The sequence below is a fragment of the Balaenoptera borealis genome (assembly GCF_965194805.1).
Source record: "Balaenoptera borealis genome assembly, chromosome: 20".
In the NCBI taxonomy this organism is placed as follows: Eukaryota; Metazoa; Chordata; class Mammalia; order Artiodactyla; family Balaenopteridae; genus Balaenoptera; species Balaenoptera borealis.
In genome coordinates, this window is record NC_138879.1 from 54440206 (window position 1) to 54462884 (window position 22679).

General features: G+C 49.8%; 1 protein-coding gene across 4 annotated transcripts in view; it reads right to left on the reverse strand.

Moving 5' to 3' along the window:
• Nucleotides 1–22679, reverse strand: part of GAS7 (growth arrest specific 7) — a 205118-nt gene that overhangs the window by 55389 nt on the left and 127050 nt on the right. For all 4 annotated transcript variants that reach the window (XM_082373303.1, XM_082373301.1, XM_082373302.1 and 1 more), the window contains exon 3: nucleotides 5732–5812. In XM_082373303.1, the coding sequence (XP_082229429.1) occupies nucleotides 5732–5812 (81 nt within the window). The remainder of the gene's footprint in view (nucleotides 1–5731; nucleotides 5813–22679) is intronic.

A 22679-nucleotide genomic window follows, 5' to 3' on the forward strand; every position in this document is an offset into this window, starting at 1 on the left:
TAAACAGGCCTTTGTAAGGGCCCCTGGGGCCTCAGCCAACAGGCACATGTTCCTAAAGGAAAAGGCGGCCCCCTATGGCCTTCCCTGGGGTCAACAGTGATTCCTAGTTGAGGGCCATGGCAGCCACTCTGGGCCTGGTAACTTGCTAACGCTGCAGTAGGTGAGAGTCCCCGTTTGCTCCTATGTGGGAGTAGCCGGGGCTTCCTGATCTGGAGAAGAAAGTGTGTGGGTGAGGGCCCTGGGCTCTGGAGCCCCTTTCCTGGGGAGCTCTGCTCAGGGGAAGCACAGCTGTCTGTCTGCACAGACTCCAGACTCAAAGGCAGGCCCTCCCTGATCAACATCAGAACTCACCCCCCTGTGGTCTGGCTTCCCTGGAGGCAGGTTGTTTCTCCAAGCACGAGCCCTCAGCGGAGTCAGGCCCCAGGCCAGGCAAAGCCAGCCTCGGAACCCAGGTTTCCCCGACATCTCCACTCCCAGGGGAACTCAATAAGAGATAGATTTCCTCCATCCCAAAGGGAAACGCAAATGCAAACTTAACGCACGTCCAGGCCCAGAAGCTCAGAAAGGAACTTACTCTCCATAACTGCCCAGCCCCATTAGTCACAGGTGGCTATTCAAATTCTAACAAGTGAAATTTAAATAGAATCTAAATGCAGGGTGGTACCCAGGATGGGATCCTAGAACAGAAGGAGGACAATACTGGAAAAATTGATGCAATCGAATGAAATCTAGTTTAGTTAATAATACTGTACCACATTGATTTCTTAGTTTTGACAACTGGACCGCGGTTATGTAAAACGTTAACGTTAGCGGAAACTGAGTAAAGGGTATATAAGAACTCTCTGTACTGTCTTCACAATTTTTTTGTAAACCTAAAATTATTCCAAAATTTGAAAAGTACTTAGTTAAATAAAATTAAAAATTCATTCCTCAGGCAGAGTAGACACATCCGCTGGCCAGTGGCTACCATACCGGATGGTGTAGATGTAGAACATTTCTGTTAGCGCAGAAAGTTCTAGGGGACAGAACTGGTCTACGGTGTCATCTGGTGTTACCCAGTAACGCGTAACATGAAAATCCCAGAACCTCATTTTTCACTCGTATTTTCTTTCCATATGCCTGTTACTATTTCTCTCCATATAAATCATCACTGTTACAGTGTATGTTAAACTGGCCCAAAGAAGGTTTTTAACACGTGCTGAATAGAGCCTTCGGTATTCTGTTTGGGTTTCAAGTTGACTTACGTAGACCTCCCCCAGAAAGCTGGCATTAAATGGCTCCAATAAAGTTACTGAACAAACACAGCTCCCACTGTGATCTGAGAGGAAGCCACGTAGGGAAAGTTCTGGGCCCAGTGCTGACCCCCAACAGTCAGAGAGTGGAATCCCATTTGTGGGGGGCATTGGGTGTGTTTCCAGATCTCTCTCTCCAGCTGGTAACCTGGCTGGCTGTGCTTCAGGCATCTGACAAACCTGCACTGAGAAGAACGAACCGGTCCTGTTCATGGGTGGCCCTTCCAACTCTCTCCAGAAGCTCAACTCAAAAGTAACCCTGAGCCCCATGGGTGAACCCTCCACCCCTCTGCCTCCTCAAAGGGGACCTGCCTAAGCTTGGCTTGGCTGGGTTCATTTGTGGTTCCCGCCCATGTTCTTTCTGACCTGCTTTTCCATGATCTTCAGGAACGACCATATGGGATGCTTGTAGTCAATAAATGTGGTCAAGTTTTCCTTCCGCATCGTCCTTACCCCTCCCGTCTCCTCGCAGGGAACCCCCAACCCCACCACTGCTAACCAACTGCTTCAAGAAGGCAGCTTTCCAGGAAGACACTTCCACTGCATTTCACTCTCACCCCCATCCCAACCATCACGCTCAGAATGAAATCCCAACACCACCTTCCTCTGGTCCCTGCTGACTCCCCTCCCCTCATCGCCTACCACGCTCCCTCTTGTCCCCCACCCCCCAGCCACACTGGGCTGCTTTCTGTTCTCAAACATGCCAAGGTCACTCCTGCCCCAGGGCCTTTGCACTAGCTTTTCCTTGGCCTAGAACACTCCACCACCACTCCACACACATACCGTCTTCTCCTTGTCTTAAAAGCTTGACCGAAATGTCACTTCCTCACTGAGGCCAACCCTCATGCCCCAGTCACACACTCTGTCCTGCTGCCAATGCAACGAACATCTGATGTATTCCATGTCTGCTTGTTTGTCCAACTCTCCCACTAGAATGTAGGCTCCCGGGAGCAGGGACCACACAAGGACTGGCTTGTCTGTGGCTGCATCCCCAGTACTGAGAACAATGTCTGGCATATTTTTTGAATGAAAAGGTTTGCAACTCCACCACTGTTGCTTTGCAGAAGCAGGAGCAGAACAAAAGAGGCTGAGATCCAGGGCCCTGAGTGGTCTCCAGGCAAGGCGCCCACAGCCCCGGGAGCCCAGGGATGGGGACAGTCAGTTTTTGAAGCTACCTCATGTCTTCATCAAGTCTCTTTCTCTCCCCACAATAAAATTCAATCTCCTGAAAGCTGCTTATAAAACTGAAGGAAAGAATGGCTGGAAAAATCCTAGTGCCCCCCCCTGTAGACAGAAATACCAACACAGTTATTCTTCTATTCTTTAGACAGAAGGTTCAGTTCAAAAACCAGAAAAGATGATGGCAAAATACCTCGGATCCTGCTATACCCTCACAGGTGGGTTCTCTTCGCTTCCATCCCAGAGTGTGGATGGAGAGTTGACACGTGTGTTCATGCCCCGGGGTAGAGAGGACCACAAATCATAACCACGGAGGGCTAGACAGGACCTCAGCCATGGTTTTCCTCCCATTTATAAATGGGCAAAGTGAGGCCTGGCAAGGAGAAGGGGTGTGCCCCAGGCCCCTGTCTAAGGAGCTGCAATTTCACAAACCTAAGATGTCACTGACTGTTAGAGGCACCCTTATTTTAAGTACTGCTGAGAAAGAAAAAAAAAAAAAAGATGCTTCCAATTAGACTAGGATACAGCATTGATTTCCAAGATATTAAAACTGGGAAACAAAACGCGGGTCTGAGAATCAATGAGCTGGGGTCCTGCGTGTTTCGCGGCTGTGCTTCTCACTGTCATGGGTTGGCGTCCATCATCCGACAGAGAGCGGTGCTGAGCCGAGGTTCTGAGTCCTTCTAGAACAGAGCTTCTAACCCCGGCACTGCTGACGAGCGGGGCTGGACAGCCCTTTACTGTGGGGCCGTGCCGTCCCGTGCACTGTAGGACGTCTGGCAGCATCCCTGGCCTCTACCCCCCAGATGCCTGTAGCTCTTCCCCACACTGGTGACAGCCACGAATGTCCCCTGAAGGCAAAATCACCCCCGAGTTGACAACCACGTGTGATGCAGACAGACACACACAGGGACAGAAGCACCAAGTTAAACGGGGTCTTCAGTTCAGGCCTTCTCTGAACTGATGTGTACTCTCCAAAGGGGAAGAGAGTAGACAGGATTTCCAACTGTCTTTGACTGCAAAGCCCTTTCTCGCAGAGAAATGGACAGACTTGGGATCCCAGGGACGTGGGACGCAGGTGCCCTAGGCCCCTGGGGGTCCACCTAAGTCTGTCTAATGCCTTGGCCACCTTGGCAATTCTCATCCCTGGACCTGACCCTCTCCACCATCTCCCACCTTTCTCAGCCCCTCAGAGCCCCGGCACCCGGCGCAGTGCTGAGTTATCGCGGCTCTCGCGCTAGACGTGAAGGCAGGAATTTGTCACGCCGGGGCCTCCGGGCTGGTGACCTGAGCCAGCGCCTCCCACGCCGCCTTCTGGTGGATGGCCCCACCGACAGGATGCTGCTGGGGCCAGTGACAGTGACAGCAGGCTTTGGAGAGGTGACGCCACTGACCCAGAGGGCAAGTTCCCTAACCAGCCCCAGCAGCCCAGCGTAACAAGCTGTGCAGGGTGGCAGGCTGGGCCACTGTCACCTGTCATCTCACACGACCCAGCCTCCCCCTGCCTGTGTCATGGCCCTGTCCTGCTCCGCGGACCCCTCTGGCCGGAAAAGACAGCTGGGTTTTCTTTCTAGCGTCTGGGTGGCCTGGAGCCAGCCAGGATAGAGGGCCACACCTCACATTATTCACACTAACATTTCTATTGTTAAAAAAAATCACAAGAACAGCAACAAAAGACAAGGCATCGAGCCAGGAAATGCCTATTGTCATATGACAGCTAGGAAGGCCGAATGGCCCCATTTCTGAGGACTTGGTCTGAGAACGTAGCACTGGCTGCACCCCTAGGAAACCAGGAGGAAATGCCCCATTTCCCTGCCCCACAGGAGGTTCCTTTTTTAAAATTTTAACGAAAAAAATATGTGTGTGTGTGTGTGTGTGTGTGTGTGTATACATGCATATACACACACACAAATATAAATAAAAACATTTTAAAAGCCTAGAAGAACTTTCCGTGGGAAGCTCCTCCCCAATCCCCTCTCCCAGACCTCAGCTGATTCTCCAGGTCTATTCTGCCACCACCTGGGTTCTGAGTTCTGTGGCTGGCAATCTTCACAGCCCTAAATAACGTGCTTGGATCCCACTTTGACTTCTCAATGGTGGAAGAGACTGAAAGACACCCCACTGGGAAAGGTGAGGGCTGACCCACTCACACTGCACACCGCTCCCTTCCCAATCCAGGGTTTAAGAGTCCTCTTATGACTTTCACCTCTTCCTTTGGTTTCCTGTGATGCGTTCGGTAACTTATTTGCGTTCCAAGCAGGGTTTGGGGCTCTCATCTCCCCTCCCCTCCACGTGAGCACAGGAGGTCACTGCTTTTGCCCAACCCCCCTCCCCCAGCCCATGCCTCCCCTCCTCTGTCCCACACTGTCAATGCTACTGATGTTCAAATTCCAGGTTTACACACCACATTTGTGACTTCACTCAAAGCTGAGGCCAGGCTCCATTTGGAGACTGAGGAGTCCACAAAAGAAAAGGAGAGACAGAGTCCCCAGCCTCAGGAAACTTACAGTCTGGGGTGGGAGAGTGACGACCAACAGGGAGGGGTACTCTGAGGACAGTGAAACAGCAGGAAGCGGGGATCCAGAGTGATGGGAGAGGACTCTAAATTGAGCCACCAAGGAAGGCTTCTCGGAGGAGGTGACATTTAATGCAAGGTCTAATCCACAAGAAGTCAGAAGGTGTTCTCCCCACTGATGTGTCCTGCAACCCACCTCCTGGGATCCCAGAATGAGATGTCTCCTAAGAGTAATAAACCCTCCACTTATTATAGGAATGCCTACCTTGATCACCTCTGCTTCATTACCTATGCTGATGGAGAACTCATATCCTTGCAAGGAATCCATTTGCTTTCCAGACATTCTGTTTGAAAGCTGCCCTGTAAACATCTGCCTCTTTAACTTCTATTCCTTGAGGCCTTCGGGAACCACGTGGAGCAAGTCTGCCCCCGGTTTGGGTCCCTACACTGGCAGACAGCTAAGAGCTCTGACGCTTCACCTCACCCAGCCATGCCCCCACCTCCCTAAGCACCTGAGAGGGAGTGAGAGGGACCAGAGCTGCTGCCGGCACTAGCAGGGTGTTACCATCCCACGGGGCAACAGGCTACGGGGCCTCCAAGCCCTCTAGACCCCTCCCCAGGTTTGGCCCATACGATCCGCAGCCAGGTTTCAGACCCAGGCTCCAGAGCCGTGGCCTCCCCCTTGAAGGTGTGTGTGGTTCCCAGCCGGCCCCCAAGGTGCCCCGAAGTAGCGCGTGGACGGTACCTGTCAGAGGCAGAGAGCTTCTGTGAGGGCCAGGGCTGGCTGGAATCCCAGGAGAACTGCTGGGGCGCTCCCAGGTGGTCTCTAGTCAAAGAAAGAAAAAAACACAATCGCACTGAGAATTTGCTGGGGCAGAAGCTCCGCGTGTCACAGAGCAGAACTGGGCCACCCCCCTCCCTAAACCCGGGAAGCAGGCGTCCGCCTCCTGCTCCCATATCCAGCTCCTCTCCTGCCTTCCCGTGACAACAAAGCTTCTCTTCGCTGGGGACCCTTCTCCACGCAGCTGGGACCAGAAGGAGGTGGCCTTCTGGCTGGGATCCTGTGAAACAGTCCCCATTGCCCCTCTCCTCCTCCGAGGCTGCCAACTCGTGCATCTCCACTTCGGTCCCTCGTCCTGGAACCCCAGCTGTCGACCGGGCATCACTCCCCAAATGCCCACTGTCATCTGAAACCCCAAAGCCCAGAGGAAGGAGCCCTGGCCGGGGGTCTGTACAGAGACCTGGGTGATTGGGGGTCATTTCCTTCCTGGTTCTACAATTCCATGTCTTGTGTGAATTACAGCGGCTGTGTCTGATTGGACACTTCTCTCTCTTCCAATACCCAGCCAGAAATAAAGCTAATACTGCAGCTATATATGATCATCCCCCGAACGCTACTTTACCCATTTCACTGCTGTGAGCAGAGACTTCCCATAAAATTATCTAGTGATAAAAATAATACTTTCTCACTATTTACAACGTGGTGATGTAGAAAAAAGTGCAAAGAAGAAAAAGTATCACCCATAATCCCACAACTCGGAGGTCATCACTAAACATTTGGGTACCTGTGTGTTGATTTGTTTTCTAGGCATATGTACATCTTTGGAACAAAACAAAATCATACCGTACATTCTTTTCACCTATGGACTTCTGTGGGTATCTTTCCAAAACCATTAAAAGGGCTGGAGAGCACAGGGGTTAGGATCTATTAACAGCAGTGAGTCTAGAGCCAGATGCCTGGGTTTGAACCCCAGCTCTGCCTCTCACCACCAGTTTAACCTTGACCAAGCTAATTGTCCCCTTGGTGCCTCGGTTTCCCCTCTGTAAAATGAGATCAATAATGGCATCCACCCAAGGCAGCTGTTGTGTTCATGCCAAATGCCCATTTATAAGCTTTTAGCATGAAGTTATTTTTAAAGTTAGTCCAATATATGGATATGACATTATTTAGTCCAAAATTCTATTACTGAAAATTCAATTGTCTCAAATATTTAAAGCAAAAACTAGCACAATCTTTCAATGGCTTCTGTGAATTAAGATTCGAGAGAACTGGGGTTTTTCCTCAGTTCCGACTCTTATCTGCTGTGCAGCACTGGGCAAGTCACGCTATTTCTCTGGTCCTCCGATTCTTCATCTAAAATGAAAGGGTTGGGCTGACTGGTCCTTTAGGCCCCAATCCTCTTGCCCTCCAGCTTTGATTGGTGGTCTCAAAACCTTAAGATCTACTGTTTGGGTTTTAGGATCTTATGGCTCTAGGAGTCGGGTGGTAATACGGTCCCTTCATGTCTTAAGGGAGAGAAAAAGGAGGGTGAACAAGGCAAGCAGCAGGGACGATGTGACCAGGAACAAGAGAGCAGAGGGGTCTTGCAGGAGGGGTGACCAGAGGGCAGCCTCAGTGGCCTCCCTGGAGGAGGAGGGACACTCGGGCTGGTGCTGAGAGCACCAAGACTTGGAGAATCTACATGAAGACCACCAGACTGCTCTGAGGCCGAGGGCAGTGGAAAGCATCCTAGGCCTGGCCACTCATGAGCTGAGTGACCTTTGGAAGCCACCTAATCCTGTGTTTTGTTTTTCTCAACTGTACAATGGGGATAAAAATGGTACCTAAATAGGGTTGTAATAGCATGAAATGGGTTATTACCTGTAAGGTGCTTAGGATGACAGGGGCACACAGTAAGTGCCTTATCAGAGTTAAATAAAGCAAACAGACTAGCGAGGCTGGATGTTTGGGGGGAAAACATGCAGAAATGGGGGGAAATTCAGATGAGAAATGGGGGGAAATTCAGATGAGAAAACAGCCTTCCAACAAAGTGAGGTGGGCTCCAGCAGAGACCAGACGCGGCCTGCAGCCTCCGTCTCCTTCCTAAAGAGGCCTCTCTTCCGCCCGCTGGATCGGCCCCACCCGGAGGCCACACTGCTGTCTCCACATCCACAGCGCCCAGCTCAGGCTCTCCCCTCCAACCCAGCCCCCTGGGGCTCCGGGGACCAGCCTCCACGGCTTCACCAGCTCCTGCCGGGTCCCACCACCCACATGCAATCAGTTCCTGGGGCCTGGAGGTGCCCCCTCCATCACTTTCCTCACCTCCTCTCCACCTCACCCCTAACGTGTCTCCCCACTCGGGATCAGCGCGCACCTGGAGAATCCCTTGCGGCCTCCTTTCCAACAAGGCACAGAGGACAAAGTCCAAGCTTTGTCATCCCCACGCCCACCTGTCGGCCAGCGAGGCTCCAGCACAGCAACCTTGTCTGTCTGTCCAGATTGACCCCCACTGACCTCACTCCAGCCCAGGTAACTCACTTGCTGGTCTCGGAACATGTCTTTGCTCCGACTGTTTACACACGCTCACCACCCTCTGCCCCCACCATCCCTGGCTGTCAGGATCGTGTCCGTTTGCCAAGTTCCAACTAAAACGCCTCTTCCTCCACGCAGCCTTCCCAGCGGACTGCGGGAGAAGGCTCTGAAAGCACAGGGAGATGCTGCCTCCAGTCAGAGCCACGCTCTAGACGCTGGGGCCCGAAGGAAGGCCCCTTGCCCTGTGCTCGCCGTCCCGGGTCACTCACAGGCCCCCAGAGGCGGGAATCCCTTCTCCTGTATCGCATCTCTCTATCCAGCCTCCGCCAGGACTCCATCAGGGACAATGCAGACGCCTGAAGGGTTCCGCCCAGCCCACCTCCTGGTCTTAGCCAGCTCTGGTCAGCCCAAAATACAACGCCACTGTGAGCCTGGGGAAGGCCAGGCGGACATCTGGAGAGAGCCCCCGGGGCTCTGGCTGAGTGACCTCATCGGCAGCAGGAAAAATCACCCCAGATGACCACACCACACACAGGGAGGAAACCATTTCCAGGTCTTTTTCAATAAAAGACTCCCTAATCTATTTACAGCACACCAGGCTCCCTGATAGAGCCAAAGCAAAACTGAAGTGGCAGCTCGGGCCTCAAGTTACCCTGGAATGAGGCCCCCTTGCATTCTCTGGGCTTACATCCTGGGGTTCTAGGTCATTCCAGGTGACCACCCAGACTCGTAACAGTCACTGCCATGAAGGCCCCAAAGGCTCTGGGTGGGGCCAGTGAGGACAGAGTGGAAGGAGTGAGACCTGTGCTTGGAAAACCTCTGACCGTCCAACCCAATTCAGGAGAAACACATTTTTTCCTAAAGGCAACTCTAACTCAACTCGAACCTCTTCCGCTGAAACCAGGGGAGACAGATACACACAAATGAGCTGACTGCTGACGCTGGATCAGATTGGACCAAGGGAGGTTGCTATTCTAGCCAGCCACGTGAGAAGCCAGAAATTTCCATTTCCCCATCAGTGGATTATAGTGGCTGCCCCATGTAGAATAAAACTTTTAAAGAGAGAGTAGAGTTGAAAGGTGGAAAGTGATGTAAATGTGATTTCAGAGCACAGACGCCCCTTCCTTAAAATAAGAATAATTATTATTATAATTATTTTTAAAAAACAGTAAGCAAGGCAGGAGTTTTTAACTTTAAAGTCACTTCTAGACTTCGTTTACATCCTTCATACCTTACAAGGTACGAACTTCCAGTGGGAAAGTCAGTGAGCCCCTGGACCTCATCTGCCTTGGGCAGATCTGTGAGACTTGTCCCCCACCCTTCTCCCCCTCCCCCTCCCCTTCCCACACTCTGCCCCACCCACCCGTGGACTCCTGGCTCATGATTGGTCAGTTTTCTTGGTTGAGTAGCAGCTCTCTGCTGCCCCCACTGGCTATCAGGTGAAATAACCACAGGTACCAGCCTAGGAGGAACTGGGTTCTTGGGTCCTGATCACGCACACCCCGGATGCCCTTGGCAGGGACAGAGCATGTGGAAACAGAAGGACGCAAAAGCTCCTCGCAAACACCCCCTTGCAGGGAATTCCCTGGCGGTCCAGTGGTTAGGACTCTGCACTTCCACTGCAGAGGGCCCGGGTTCAAGCCCTGGTTGGGGAACTAAGATCCTGCAAGCCACGTGGGGCGGCCAAGAAAACTTTCAGAATTGCAAGAAGTGGACATGCCTCCAAAACTGGGACTTTAAAGCACCTCTGTCAAAACTGAAAAATCAAGCAGGCACAACATTTTTAAAATGACATCAAAGAATCGAAACACAGGATTAACAAATTCCATAAAAACTGGAGATATGTAGAATACTGTACCTAACTGAATAAAATATAGCCTTGTACATTTAAACAAACGAAAAAACACAACACCCTCTTTCAGGGGCAAGAACTGCTCTGCAGGATCATCCAGGTCTGATCACCAGGGGGAGGGCTTCTGAGCCTGGGCCAGACCCTGAGTCTCAGGCAGTCTAGAAAGGCTGCACCATGGCCACTGGCCCCAGAATCTAGTCTAGTTCCTGAGCTTCAGCAAACACGGACCCCAGGCTCGGAGACCTGAGGTCTTCAGCGGGAAATGCTGGCTGGAGTCAAGCCTGGCGGGGGGGATGGGGTAAGTAGGTGGCAGCTAACACCCCACCAACTCCCAGCCTTCAGGCAGCACACACAGCCCTGGGGCGCTCCCCTGAGCACTGAGGAAGAGGAGAGCTGGGGACACCAGGACTCCACTGGCACAGGAAACGCAGGAAATGGAAAGGAACCTGGACCGGGTGTTTAAAACACCCCTCAAATATTCTGAGGCAGCCTAGAGATGTTCCTAAGAGCTCAGGTGTCACGCAGACAGAGGTTCGAATCCCAGGTCCACCCCTTACTACTGGGTGCTCGGCCTCGGTTTCCTCACTGTAAAGTGGGGATAACACGACTGCAGCCTCGTGGTCCTGGGATGCACGGTCAGTGGGCACACACAGCTTCCAGCACAGACTCGGAGACAGAGGAAGCCCTCAAACACATTAAACAACAACAGTAATAATATGAATGAAACAAAACCCTCTCCATTCCTTCCTTCCTCCTCTCTGCTTCCCAACTTCCACCCCACCAGCCGCCTCCCTGCCCCATCCTCCTCTTCCTGCCTTCACAGAGCACAGCTCCCAAAGGGAGAGGGAGGGCAGAGCTCCCTCTCGGGGGCTGGGGGGAAGAGGTGCTAGAAGGTCTTTGTTAGCATGTCTGAGCTGCAGGGGGGTCCCCGCACAGCAGCCCACAGAATCCTTATGCAACCCTGTGATCCAGGCGGGGCAGGGGCCCTGACGCCCGCTCTACGGATGATACAGAGGCTGGTGATGCCAATGGATGAAGCAGCAGCCTTGTCAGTGCCCTGGCCCTTGGATACTGGCCTGAGCCAAGCTTTGGACTGGCTCCAGCTGGCACAAAGGGCCTGGAAGAGCAGGGTGGGGAGCTCCCAGAGAAATTCTAGTAGGGAGGGTGGTCCTCCTGGAACACCCCGAGCCTGTCCTTCCATCCCTTTAGGATCCCCGACATACCAACCTCCTCATACGGTGTAGACTCGGTCAAACACACCGGGAATCCCTGAACTTGGGCTGGGGAATGATGAGGGCTGATGCAACACAGGAAAAAGGGGGTCGTGTCATTGAGCCAACAAGTGTGGGCAGCTGACTGCCAGCTCACAGATATTACAACCCCTGCTGTATGGCTGAGAAAACTGTAGATGGGTCCCCAGAAGGAAATCTTATCAAATCAAAGCCTGAACACTCAGGATCCAGACCCTAAGCACAACTAATAAGCAAAGCTCCAGGCTTGTTTCCCAAACTTGGTCTCTCATCAGGATCTTTGGGGCCGCCTGCTGAAGCTACAGATTCCCAGACCTTGTGCCCGAAGACTCTGGTTTAGCAGGTCTTGGGTGGAACCCAGAAGTCAGCATTTTAACAAGCAGTCTCAGGGATTAACCAGATGTAAGAAAAACGGGTAGAGTCCATAGTAAACCATGACAGGAACCAGCCACAGACAGGGAGGTACCCGGATGAGACAAAAAAAACCCCAGGGGAGGGATGAGACATGGGATCAGGCATAGTACGAAGCAAGATGTGTGACAGCAATGTAGGGTAACTTAAGGAACCCTCCAAAATGCCATGTCTACCCCAATGTTCTAAAAATATCAGGTTCATAACATCTGTCCCCAAGAGCCTCTGCTTTGACTTGTGGCTTTGTTATCTATTTTAGTTCCTGAAGGAGCCTTATGAATTACAGTGACTGTCACAAACCCTTTAGCATGACTGATTCCTTAGGGTTTTTCCTAGAATAGGAGCTGATAAAGAGGAGAGGGGAGAAAGCACGGCAGTGAAGGAAGCCCAGAGGGAAAAGGTGTCAGGAGAAGGTGCTAGTGAGTGGGCAGCCTGGAGGAGGAGGCGCTCCAGCACAAAGCCTTATCTTAAGCCCCTGAGGACAAAGTCCTGATTAGGACAAGAAAGATGAGTTTTATGCAGTCCTGGTCCCAGGTGCTTGGCATGGACAGAGCTGACAGGTCAGGGCCAGCAGGATATTCTCAGCTGGAAATCTTGTCAAATCAAAGCCTGGGACACTCACAGCCCTGTGTGCTCCCTGCCAACACCATTTAGGTTTTCTGAGCCCTATGAACAGGCGCCAGGCTGGGGAGGGGCTCTGAGAGATCACAGCATCATACCTGCCCTCAGGAAGCTGACAGCTGGGGAGCTGGATGGGCTCCTTCCTAACTCAGCTGTAACACGTGCTTTCAAATCCAGTCCTCCCAGAGATGTGCTCTAAGGGCTAGGACTGTATCAAATAAATATGTCTCTGTCTCCCTGGCCCCCCGTACAGCAGGCACTCAATAGATGTTTGAGGAATGAATGGAGGCTCAATTCAAAGCAGTGTCAGAAGCAAGTCCAGTTACATTGCCAGTGGCTGACTTTAAAGATGAGTGAGTGAGTGTATGTGTGTAGATAAAAAGATAGATAAACAGACAACAGAAAGACAAAGAAGGGGCAGGGAGAGCAGACAAATCACCAATTCCCTTCACATAGTATGAAGTAGAAATCAAGCAAGCTGCTCAATCCAAAAAGAGCCCAGAACGTACACAGGTGGGTCACAGAAAAACAATTACAGATGACCAATAAGGAAGAAAAGATGCTGATTCTCACTCAAAATTGGAGAAGTGCAAATTAAGATGACAAGACACTATTTTTTTTCACCCATTGGATCATTTTCTGCTAACTTGCTACTAAAGGAAAAAAGGCAAGTCTGCAGAGAAAAATAGGTATGAAACAAACCCAGAAATGGGCATAAGACATCAGGAGATCCCAGAAACCCAGGACAAACAACGCGGCTGATTTTTCCTTCCGGTCCTTAAGCGGGGGGCTTCTGTGAGATGCCCCATATCCTTCTAATAAAGGTCCTTTTTTCATAAGCTAGTTTGGGTGGGCTTCTATTCCTATAACAAGGTAGTCCCTGCCCTTGGACAGTCCCCCAAATGCATTGCCCTGTAATGGTCAACGCCAGCCCCAAGGCCATTAGATCCACATCTGGAATCTCCTTCTGTGACCAGGCTGAATTGTGACTTCTACACACGCCCCCAAGTAGGACTTCCATAACCTCTCCTGGGAAAAAAGTCACACCGCTGAACGGTTCAGAAGCTTCTCTACCCACGAAGTGGTATTTTCCACCCATACGTCACCTTTTTGTTTTGTTTTCTCAGAAACTCAGCATTTATGGACTTCAATCGCTCTGCACTGCTAATCCAGATTTAGAAGACTTTCCAGTAAAAGGTGTGACTTTACATTTTATAAATAATGCTCAAAATCACTGAGAGTGTTGCTTTTCACAAGCCAGAGGAAACTGTCAGAAAGAGCTCTGGTTATTTTGGGAAATAGGAATAGGCAATCATCTCTCTGAGGTGCGGCCACAAAGGCACTTCCAAGGCCGCTGGATTCCCGAGGAAGGCCGGCCAGCCCCTGAGGCACAAAGAACCAACACTGCCAAACAGGTATAGAAATTCTGGGCAAAATGAGCTCTCCTCAAACATTAAGAAAGGGCATTCCGGGCAGAGAAGACTACACAAAATGGGGAAGAAATGGGTAGAGCTGAATGAAACAAGATTCCTCAGGAAAGTGCATGAGTAAGTTTAAAGAAAAAAAAGCAAAAAAATCAAACAAAGAAAACCCTCTCTGCAAAGAAGCCTGAAAGCCTCATCCAATTAGGGAAATGCTAAAATGCTGGGGACCGAGGCAGCCGCCTGCAACTTTAGAACATATGAGCGTCACCTGGAGGGCTGGTTAAACCACAGATTGCAGGGCCCACCCCCAGAGGGTCAGATTCACGAGGGCTAGGGTGGGGCCTGAGAGAACAGCATTTCTAACAAATTCCCAGGTGATACTGATGCTGCTGGTCTAGGGACCCCACTTTGAGAACCACAGACGTAGAGAAAGACAAGGACGAACATCTTTCTCTGCAACAGTTCACCCTGCCTCCAGGGGTTGGAGGTAGGGCTATAAAAAATAATTTTTTTTTGGAAAGGTACAACAATCAAACCAACCCACGAACTACTCCTGACTTGAAAGCATCCACTGCTCACCCCCTTCCTCTGAACGGGTGTTGCTGGCTGAAAACTGCGGCAAATAGTCAAGTTGGCCCAAGAGATGCGGAGAAAGAAAAGTGAACCCCACGGGGCAGATGCTCTGAGAGCAAAGAAGAAATCCTCCGGGACCACAAATGTTTGGGTTGTTATGCAAGCCTCTTGAGCATTTCCTCTCCATCCCTAAAGCCCGCTAACCAAGAAGGCTTCGCATTTGCACACCTGGTAAGAGGAATTCACACTCTGTGCACAAGAGTTGAGCCAGCTGGGTGGGGACGTGGTGTCCAAAAGCACTGTGTGCTCCCTGGCCCCTTCTGTCCTGTTTCCCAAGGCTGTGCCCCTGTTCTGTCCTCTCCGTACCTTTTCTGCAGTGTCTCCCCCATCAGCACATGTTAATTTTACATACCAGCAGCAGAAAGCAAGTGCAGTCTTTATCCCTGGCACAGAGGAAGAGAAGGGAGGGGGAGGAGGGGATGGGGGTCTCCTTGACTCCCAGCCCAGAACGCGCCTCCTTCTGTGGCAGAGATCACGTGGCCCGGCATCCTTGGATGCTCCTTGCGCCATATAAAAAAGACCGGGGCCCTTTCAGGCTCCAGTTTGTGCATCTCAGCCCCAGAAGGATCCCCGGAATATGAGACCACCGCTCCAGAGGAACCAAGGAGTAGAGGGCACCCCAGGCAGCAGGAATCAGGGACAGAGGGAGGTGGTGGCCAGAGCTGGGTCCTGTCCGCATGGCCACAGGGGTCTGTCCTTAGGAAATACAAAGCTTGAAAGGCTTCCCAAAGCAGCCCAACCTTCTCTTTTCAAGATGGGGGCTCAAGACCAGGGTGCTGGGAATGCACATAGAATCTGGCTAAACCAGAGAAGAACATGACCTCCAGCCAAGTCCTCTCTGGTATATTCAAGAGAAGCATCAAAAGTATCGGGAAATCAACTGCTTTATTAAGTGTCTCAATTCACATCGCTATGCACCTGAAACTAACACAACATTGTAAATCAACTATATTCCAAAAAAAAAAAAGTAGTGGGAAATCCACTTAAATGGGGAAGAAGAAAAAAGTGTCTCTTTTCTGCAGCTTGTATTAAAGCTTTCCTGCACGCACATCTCTTGAAATTACCAGAATTCTGGTACCCTGGCAGCTATGCTAAGCCGGAGCTCATACCCCACATTCACTGATAGGCGGGCAATAGGCTGGCAACGCAACAGGAAAGCAGGCCACCCTTCCTGCTGCTGGTGTTAACTGCCCCGCAGGCCAGGTGTCTGAGACACAGATGACAGACTGCTCCTCTCCACAGCAACCTGGAGGACAAAACACCCCTTGTTTGGCTTAGCAGGGCCCAAAGAGACCACAATGGCATGTTACTCTGGGCGTGGGCAATGTATTGGTTTCCTGGGGCTGCCCTAACAAAATACCACGAACTAGGCAGCTTCGACTACAACAGAAATGTATTGTGTCACAGTTCTGGAGGCTGGAAGTCTGAGACCAAGGTGTCAGCAAGATTGCTTCCTTCCGAGAGCTGTAAGGATCTGCTCTAGGCCTCTTTCCTGGCTTCTGGTGGCCTCAGTCATTCCTTGGCTCATAGATGGGCTCTCTTTGCGTCTTCACATCGTCTTCCCTCTGTGTGTGTCTGTCTCTACGTCCAAAACTCTTTTCTTAAGGATCCGACATATTGGATGAGGGCCCAGCAAGCTCCAGGATCTTAACCTGATCGTCTGCAAAGACCCTATATCCAAGGTCACGTTCAAGGGTCCTGGGGGTTAGGACTTAAACTTCCTTTGGGGGGTGGGGGGACACAGTTCAACGCATATCAGGCAGCAAAAGGCTGCAGCTGGCTGGGAACAGTAGGAGGCAGGGATGGAGGTCACGCTAACCTATGGAGTTGATCTGGGGGCCAGAAAGTCTGGACAGAGGAGTCCAGGGATTCAGAAGCAGAGGGTCCGGGTCTGTGGCAGGGCCCAGAGGGGGAGCAAGGAACTGGACCACCAGGGACCAGGGGACAACTAAGCCCCAGCCCCAGTGCATGTCCCAGCAGGCAGCCAGGCAAAGCACGAGTGCAGTCAGACTGGCTGTTCAAACAGTGAAAAATTTCTGTACCAGTTGGAAAACTGTTTCTGCTCCGACCTCCCTACCCCAAGTATCCCCAGTCCCCGAGACACCCCCCCCCCATTAGATCCCCACAAGGGCCATTAAGGCTGAATGCCTGGGGAGGGGGCGGGGGGCAGAATCCCCCTCCAGCACGTTCTTCCCTGTGCTGGACCGCTCGGTAACTTCCTCTGCTCTCACCCAATACAGGGGCTATTTCTTCTCGGGCTGGGTACACAGGCGCTAACCACAGCCGGCAAGAGGGCAGCGCGTCACTCAACAGGAAGGTCCAGGAGCCCCGCTGGGTACAAGGCCCAGCCCATGACCTTCCAAGGACAGCCAGACCCTTCAGGGGAGGCTCCCAGAGCCCCGTGCCCAGCCCAGCACCCCGCTGTCGGGGAGCGCACGCAATCAACACTCATCCCGCACGACCAACTTCTCATCCCATCCTCCTCCCACACCTCTTGGAAGAGCACTGCCTACTCCAGAACCCATCTTGGACTGAAATTACAAAAAAGCTGTTCCTCAGCTCTGAGATCTTCTTCCAGTAATGAAGATCTGATCGCCGGGACACCACGCCAGCTCTCTGTACGGAGGCACGTTCCCCAGCAGTGGTGGGTGATAGAGCACGGCGGTGTGGCGACTCCCCGTTGCACAGGATTTTAAAGCCGGAAGGGACCTTCAGAGGTCTATTCAGGCAGGAAAGAAAATGGACTGCAATCCACGAGGAAAGTCTCCTTTAACAACCTCATCTCCACCAGGAGGCGTTCTCGAAGCCATGTGCATTGTGTTCGCCCACACCACCCCTGCAAGGAGCCATCCAAGTGCATAATGAGAGACGGGCACAGAGAAGGCATTGAGCAAACACTTGTGGCTTGATAATCAATTCACGTGGTCCTGGCCCACTCACTTACCAGAATATAACCTACGGATAATTTCCATTTTTGCCAGGAGTTCCACTGACTCCGTGGGACCTAACCCTTTAAACAGCATTGATGGCTATTCTGTCCAGACTGCCCTTCCCTGTGGACCCCAACTTCCTGCTGCGGCCACATGCTCCCACTGCCGCCCCCCCAGCACACACACAGGCTTTACAGAAGCCCCCAAATGGCAGTGCTTCCTGCACTAATAGGTTGGGTGCACATAAAAGCTCCAGGAATAAGGCAGAGTATGGGATGAGTCTGAAAGTTCTTCTTGAAGTGGACCGGTCAGTTCTTTCTCCCGATTCTTTCGTCTCTTGCCTGGTCCCCTTTCATAATCTCTGATTTCCAAGTGCATTTATAAAATAGATTCCTGATTTTATGCCTAATGCCAATTCTTCCCTGCAATACTTGCTGTAAAGCCATGAGGCTATGTCCAAACACAGGTCAAAGCTCAAGGCCCCACAAGTACTGGACATGTAAGATGCCTGCATGAAGCAGAATCGAGTAGAAGAAAAATCACGAGTGGTGGCAACCTGCTCAGATCCAGCCGGTGGTGTTCAGGCAGGAAGGCGGGTCGCATGTGGCCATACCTCACAATTTTTCAAAAGGAGACAAGTATCTGGGTGGTTATGAAAAACTTCCCAATTTTTCAATGTTGGCAACTCATTCAACATCTTTAAGGATGGTGAACACAAAATAAAATTCTTTTGTGGATAGCCTCTGGCCTCAAGACAATCCACCGTGAGACATCTACTCTACCTGAATCTCTGCAGGACAGCTCACCTGGATCTAGAGGTCCTGACCCTGCCTTGCCCCACTGCCACCAGAGACACTACGACTGCCCTAGAAATGCAGTCATCACACACCAGAGTTCAAACCAAGCAAACGTCATTCCTTATGGATACACGGCTCACGATCACCTTGTACTTTTCTTGGCCTGTAACGAATACAGGTGGATCTAATGCCTGGTAAAGATCCTACCACTTTATATGGATGGATTAGCGTGATAGGGCTGGATTAGTCATTGGATACAATCCGATCCCACCACACTCACTAGGCCACTGGGCTCTGCAAAGTGATGACGAGGGTACAGTGACTCTACACTGGTACATTATGTCCTAAGCAAAGCAGAGGCAAGCTAGGACGTTCCAGGATCACGTTCTCCAGAGAAGAGAAATATGAAGGAAGAAGAATTTACAGCTTTCTTACATCTCCAAGGCCTGAACTATTTCACTAGACTCCAAGTTCCTTGAAGGCAAGGATGGTGTTCATGCTGTCTAGATGTCAGAGTGCTACAGAGAATGGGAACACGAAAATAGTAGAAGCCCCAAATCCTTCGACTTAGTTGCAGCTAGAAACAAAGTTGAAACCAGAGTTCATACGTCTTTTTTTTTTTTTAATGGCAAAAATACTGAGATTCAAAAAAAAAATTTTTTTGAGCTATTGACTCAAAAGCTTTGAAATGATAAGACCTGCCACTACATCCTGTTATGTAGACAAGAATAAAGGCTGGAGATATCTGCAAGTCTGCTACCCTGACAACACAAGAATATAAACATTAGCCAGGTGAAGGGCCTTTCTTGGTAGTTTTATTCTCATTTTATATCCTGTCACTGTAAAATTGAGTTATTTGTCTTCAAGTAGTTTTTCCACCAGATTCTACTTTAACTACAATGGTTTATGGTTATATAACCATAAACCATTTACTTAACCTTGGGACTATAATGCATGTTTACTTGTTCGAAGAAAACTGTATTTTCTCATTGAATTTCCAAAAGAGAAAACTGGATTTCAATGGACTCTTCAGCTTCAGAATATTTGATCCACTAACCATGCCATCATCAATCTGGTTGTCTCCTTAGAAGTCAAAAATAGGTGGTGACTATCAGAAAACAATTAAAAATATAAAGCAGAAATTTTTACTCGCTCCAAATAGTAGATTCCAATTCAGTAGGTCTGCGGCAGGACCTGTGTATCAATATTTTTAAACAAACTCCCTATGTGCTTCAATGCCCACCAAAGTTTGGGAATCAGGCAGAAGGAATGCCCAACTGAGGCATCTAAGGACTTGTTTTGGAAGGACACCAGGAAAGTCACCAACTCACCCACCCACCTCAATATGCCTGTTTTTATTGTGATATAACTCATACACCATGAAACGCACTCTCTAAAAGCATACATTACAGGGGCTTTTAGTATATTCACAGAGATGTGCAACCATCAACACTATCTAATTTTAGAACATTTTCATCACCTCAAAAGGACACCCCTTACCCGTGAGAAGTCACCCCTTCTCCCCAGTCCCTGGAACCACGAATCTACTATCTGGGTCTATGGATTTGCCTATTCTAAGCATTTCATATAAATGGAATCACACAACATATGGCTTTGTGTGTGTGGCTTCTTTCACTTAGCACGATATTTTCAAGGTTCACCCATGCATGTTGCATGTACCCATTAGTACTTGCTTCCTTTTTACGGTTGAATAACTTCCCATTGCAGGGACAGACCACATTTTGTTTTGGATATTAATTTTTTTTTTTGAGGGGGCCCACACCGAACAGCTTGTGGGATCTTAGTTCCCCGACCAGGGATTGAATGCAGGCCCTCGGCGGTAAGAGTGCGGAGTCCTAATCATTGGAGGGCCAGGGAATTCCCAGACCACATTTTGTTTATCCACTCATTCGCTGATGGACATTTGGGTTGTTTCTGGCCATTATGAATAATGCTGCTATGAACATTCATGTATGCATTTTTGTGTGGACATGTTTTCAATTCTCTTGGGTAGATATCTAGGAGTGGAACTGCTGAGTCACATGCCATACATTCTATTTTATTTCAGATCTGAACCATTTGCTCCTAACTGGTGACTCCACCTAACATCCAATGAGGAAAGTTCTTACACTGTTGACCAATAAGTTGTCTTTTTCAAAGTAACACTAGCAAACAATAAAATTCTGTCTCCTTTGTGTTTTGATTTTTATGGGACTTCAACTTACTGGCAGCGTGAATGACTCTCTTACCCACTTGGCATCTGCCAAAATTCCAGGAGAATTTAAAACTGCTTAAAAACTGCTGAGAAATGAGAGATGTGCTGCGTACTAAAGTGTTACCTTAATATTACAGATTAAAATGAATTCTCTGGAAAGGAAAAACACAACCCCACAGAAACAGGTGAATAGTAAGATTTAAGGTCTCACAGCTTCTCATTAAGAAAGAGTTCATTAAAGAAAAATAATACAGCTAAAAAAATAAAAAAACATGAACATGAACACACGCACACGCGCACACACACACACACCTAATTCAATCAACTGAATGTGCCAAATAAAAGCATCGTTTTAGTCTCACACTTGTTCAACACAGATGGACAGATGAAAATAGACTGATGTTTCTGGATGCGGAAGTTTCTCAGGGCAACTTTTATTAACTGAGAATTATCAGGGCTGCTCTCTCTGGGGAGTTAGAAAAGTATCCAATTATTTGTAACAAAGAAGAGCTCAAGGAATGCTTTTAAAAAGTGTTCTACTGGAAAACTTATCCAGAAACTCACATTAGCTCCTGCTGTAATAAAGTTAAATGGGAATCTACTCATTTAAAGAAAAATTAAAACCAGAAATCAAGAAAAGTGCCTATTATTTGGTAAATGAATTCAAAAGCTCAAATCCTGGATTAATCCTCCACGTCTGGCTCACAAACATAATAAAACATTTATACATATGAATTCTTTGTCAAAAGAGCTTAAGAACAGTTCCCAGCTCTCCTGGGTTTCAGTTGATGCTCTCAGAAGATAGCTGTGTTTCCCTTAAAAATAAAAGTTATTTCGGATTGGTTTTGCTACTAATCCATGAACTCAGTTATCCTTATTGCAAGTTAAGTCACTGCCCTCCCCCATGCCCATCCTCCTGTATATTGAGGCAAAAAGAAAAAGATTAGAAGACAGGGGATCCAAGCATAGCTTGGTCTTTGAATGGGCAGGTAACTTTGACTGAGTCCCTTTACCCCATGGAGGACTCCCTTCCTCGTGTGTAAAATGAATGGGTTCTATCTGTTAGGCTGGGGATCATCAAACTTTTTCTTTTAAAGGCCGGAGAGTAAATATTTTTGGTTTTGTGAGCTATATGGACCCTACTCAACTCTGCCATCTTTGGGCAATAGCAGCCTTAGGCAATAAGAAAATAAAAGAGGGGCTTCCCTGGTGGTGCAGTGGTTAAGAGTCCGCCTGCCAATGCAGGGGACATGGGTTCGAGCCCTGGTCTGGGAAGATCCCACAAGCCACGGAGCAACTAAGCCCCTGTGCCACAACTACTGAGCCTGCACTCTAGAGCCCGTGAGCCACAACTACTGAGCCCATGTGCCACAACTACTGAGGCTGCGCTCTGGAACCCGCACGCCTAGAGCCCGTGCTCCGCAACAAGAGAAGCCACCGCAATGAGAAGCCCGCGCACCGCAACGAAGAGTAGCCCCCGCTCACCACAACGAGACCCGCACAGCACCAAAGACCCAACGCAGCCAAAAATAAATAAATAAAATAAATATACATTTTAAAAAAAGAAAATAAAAGAGCACGGCTGTGTTCCAATTAAACTTTATTTACAAAAATAGGCTGCAAACTGAATTTGGCCCAAGGGCTGTAGATTGCCAGCTGCTGTGTTCAATGATTTGTAAGGTTCCCCCTAGGATGACTGAGTAAAAGTCACTGGCCGCGGAAACCCTGTAAATAATCAAGTCATCAAGGTCTGACAGTGGAGAGAGATGTACAGCCCAGCACACAGTGGGACAGGAGCCTCCAGGTTGGGACAGACATTGGGCTCTTCCTCACATTTCCATCGACTGCCTACTCCTATTTTGGTTGGTACCTCACCCATGCTCCACTGACCATCTGCCTTGGGCTTGGCTGAAGCATCGCTCTGTGGGGGTGGAATAAGGCTTTCCAAGAGGCTGCTGGGGGTCAGATGATACACCCCAAAGTGGGGGGGAAATGGCTCTCCAAGCAGAGAAGCGTGGCCAATGGGAAACAGGAGATGAGAAGGAGGTGAGCAGATAAAACACCTCTGCTCTCCCGTGGACTACTCAAAGGCATGACTCCTCTCTGCAAACCTGGTTCCGGAGAAGTGAACACACTTGCTGGGCAACCTGCTGTCTACTGTCAGCTCACCGTCAAGGCTGGCCAGCATCACGTGGCATCTTCCTGTGCCTCCCTTCCCCCTCTCACCCACCCTCACCATTCTGGGCTTATACCTCCTAAATACGGTGT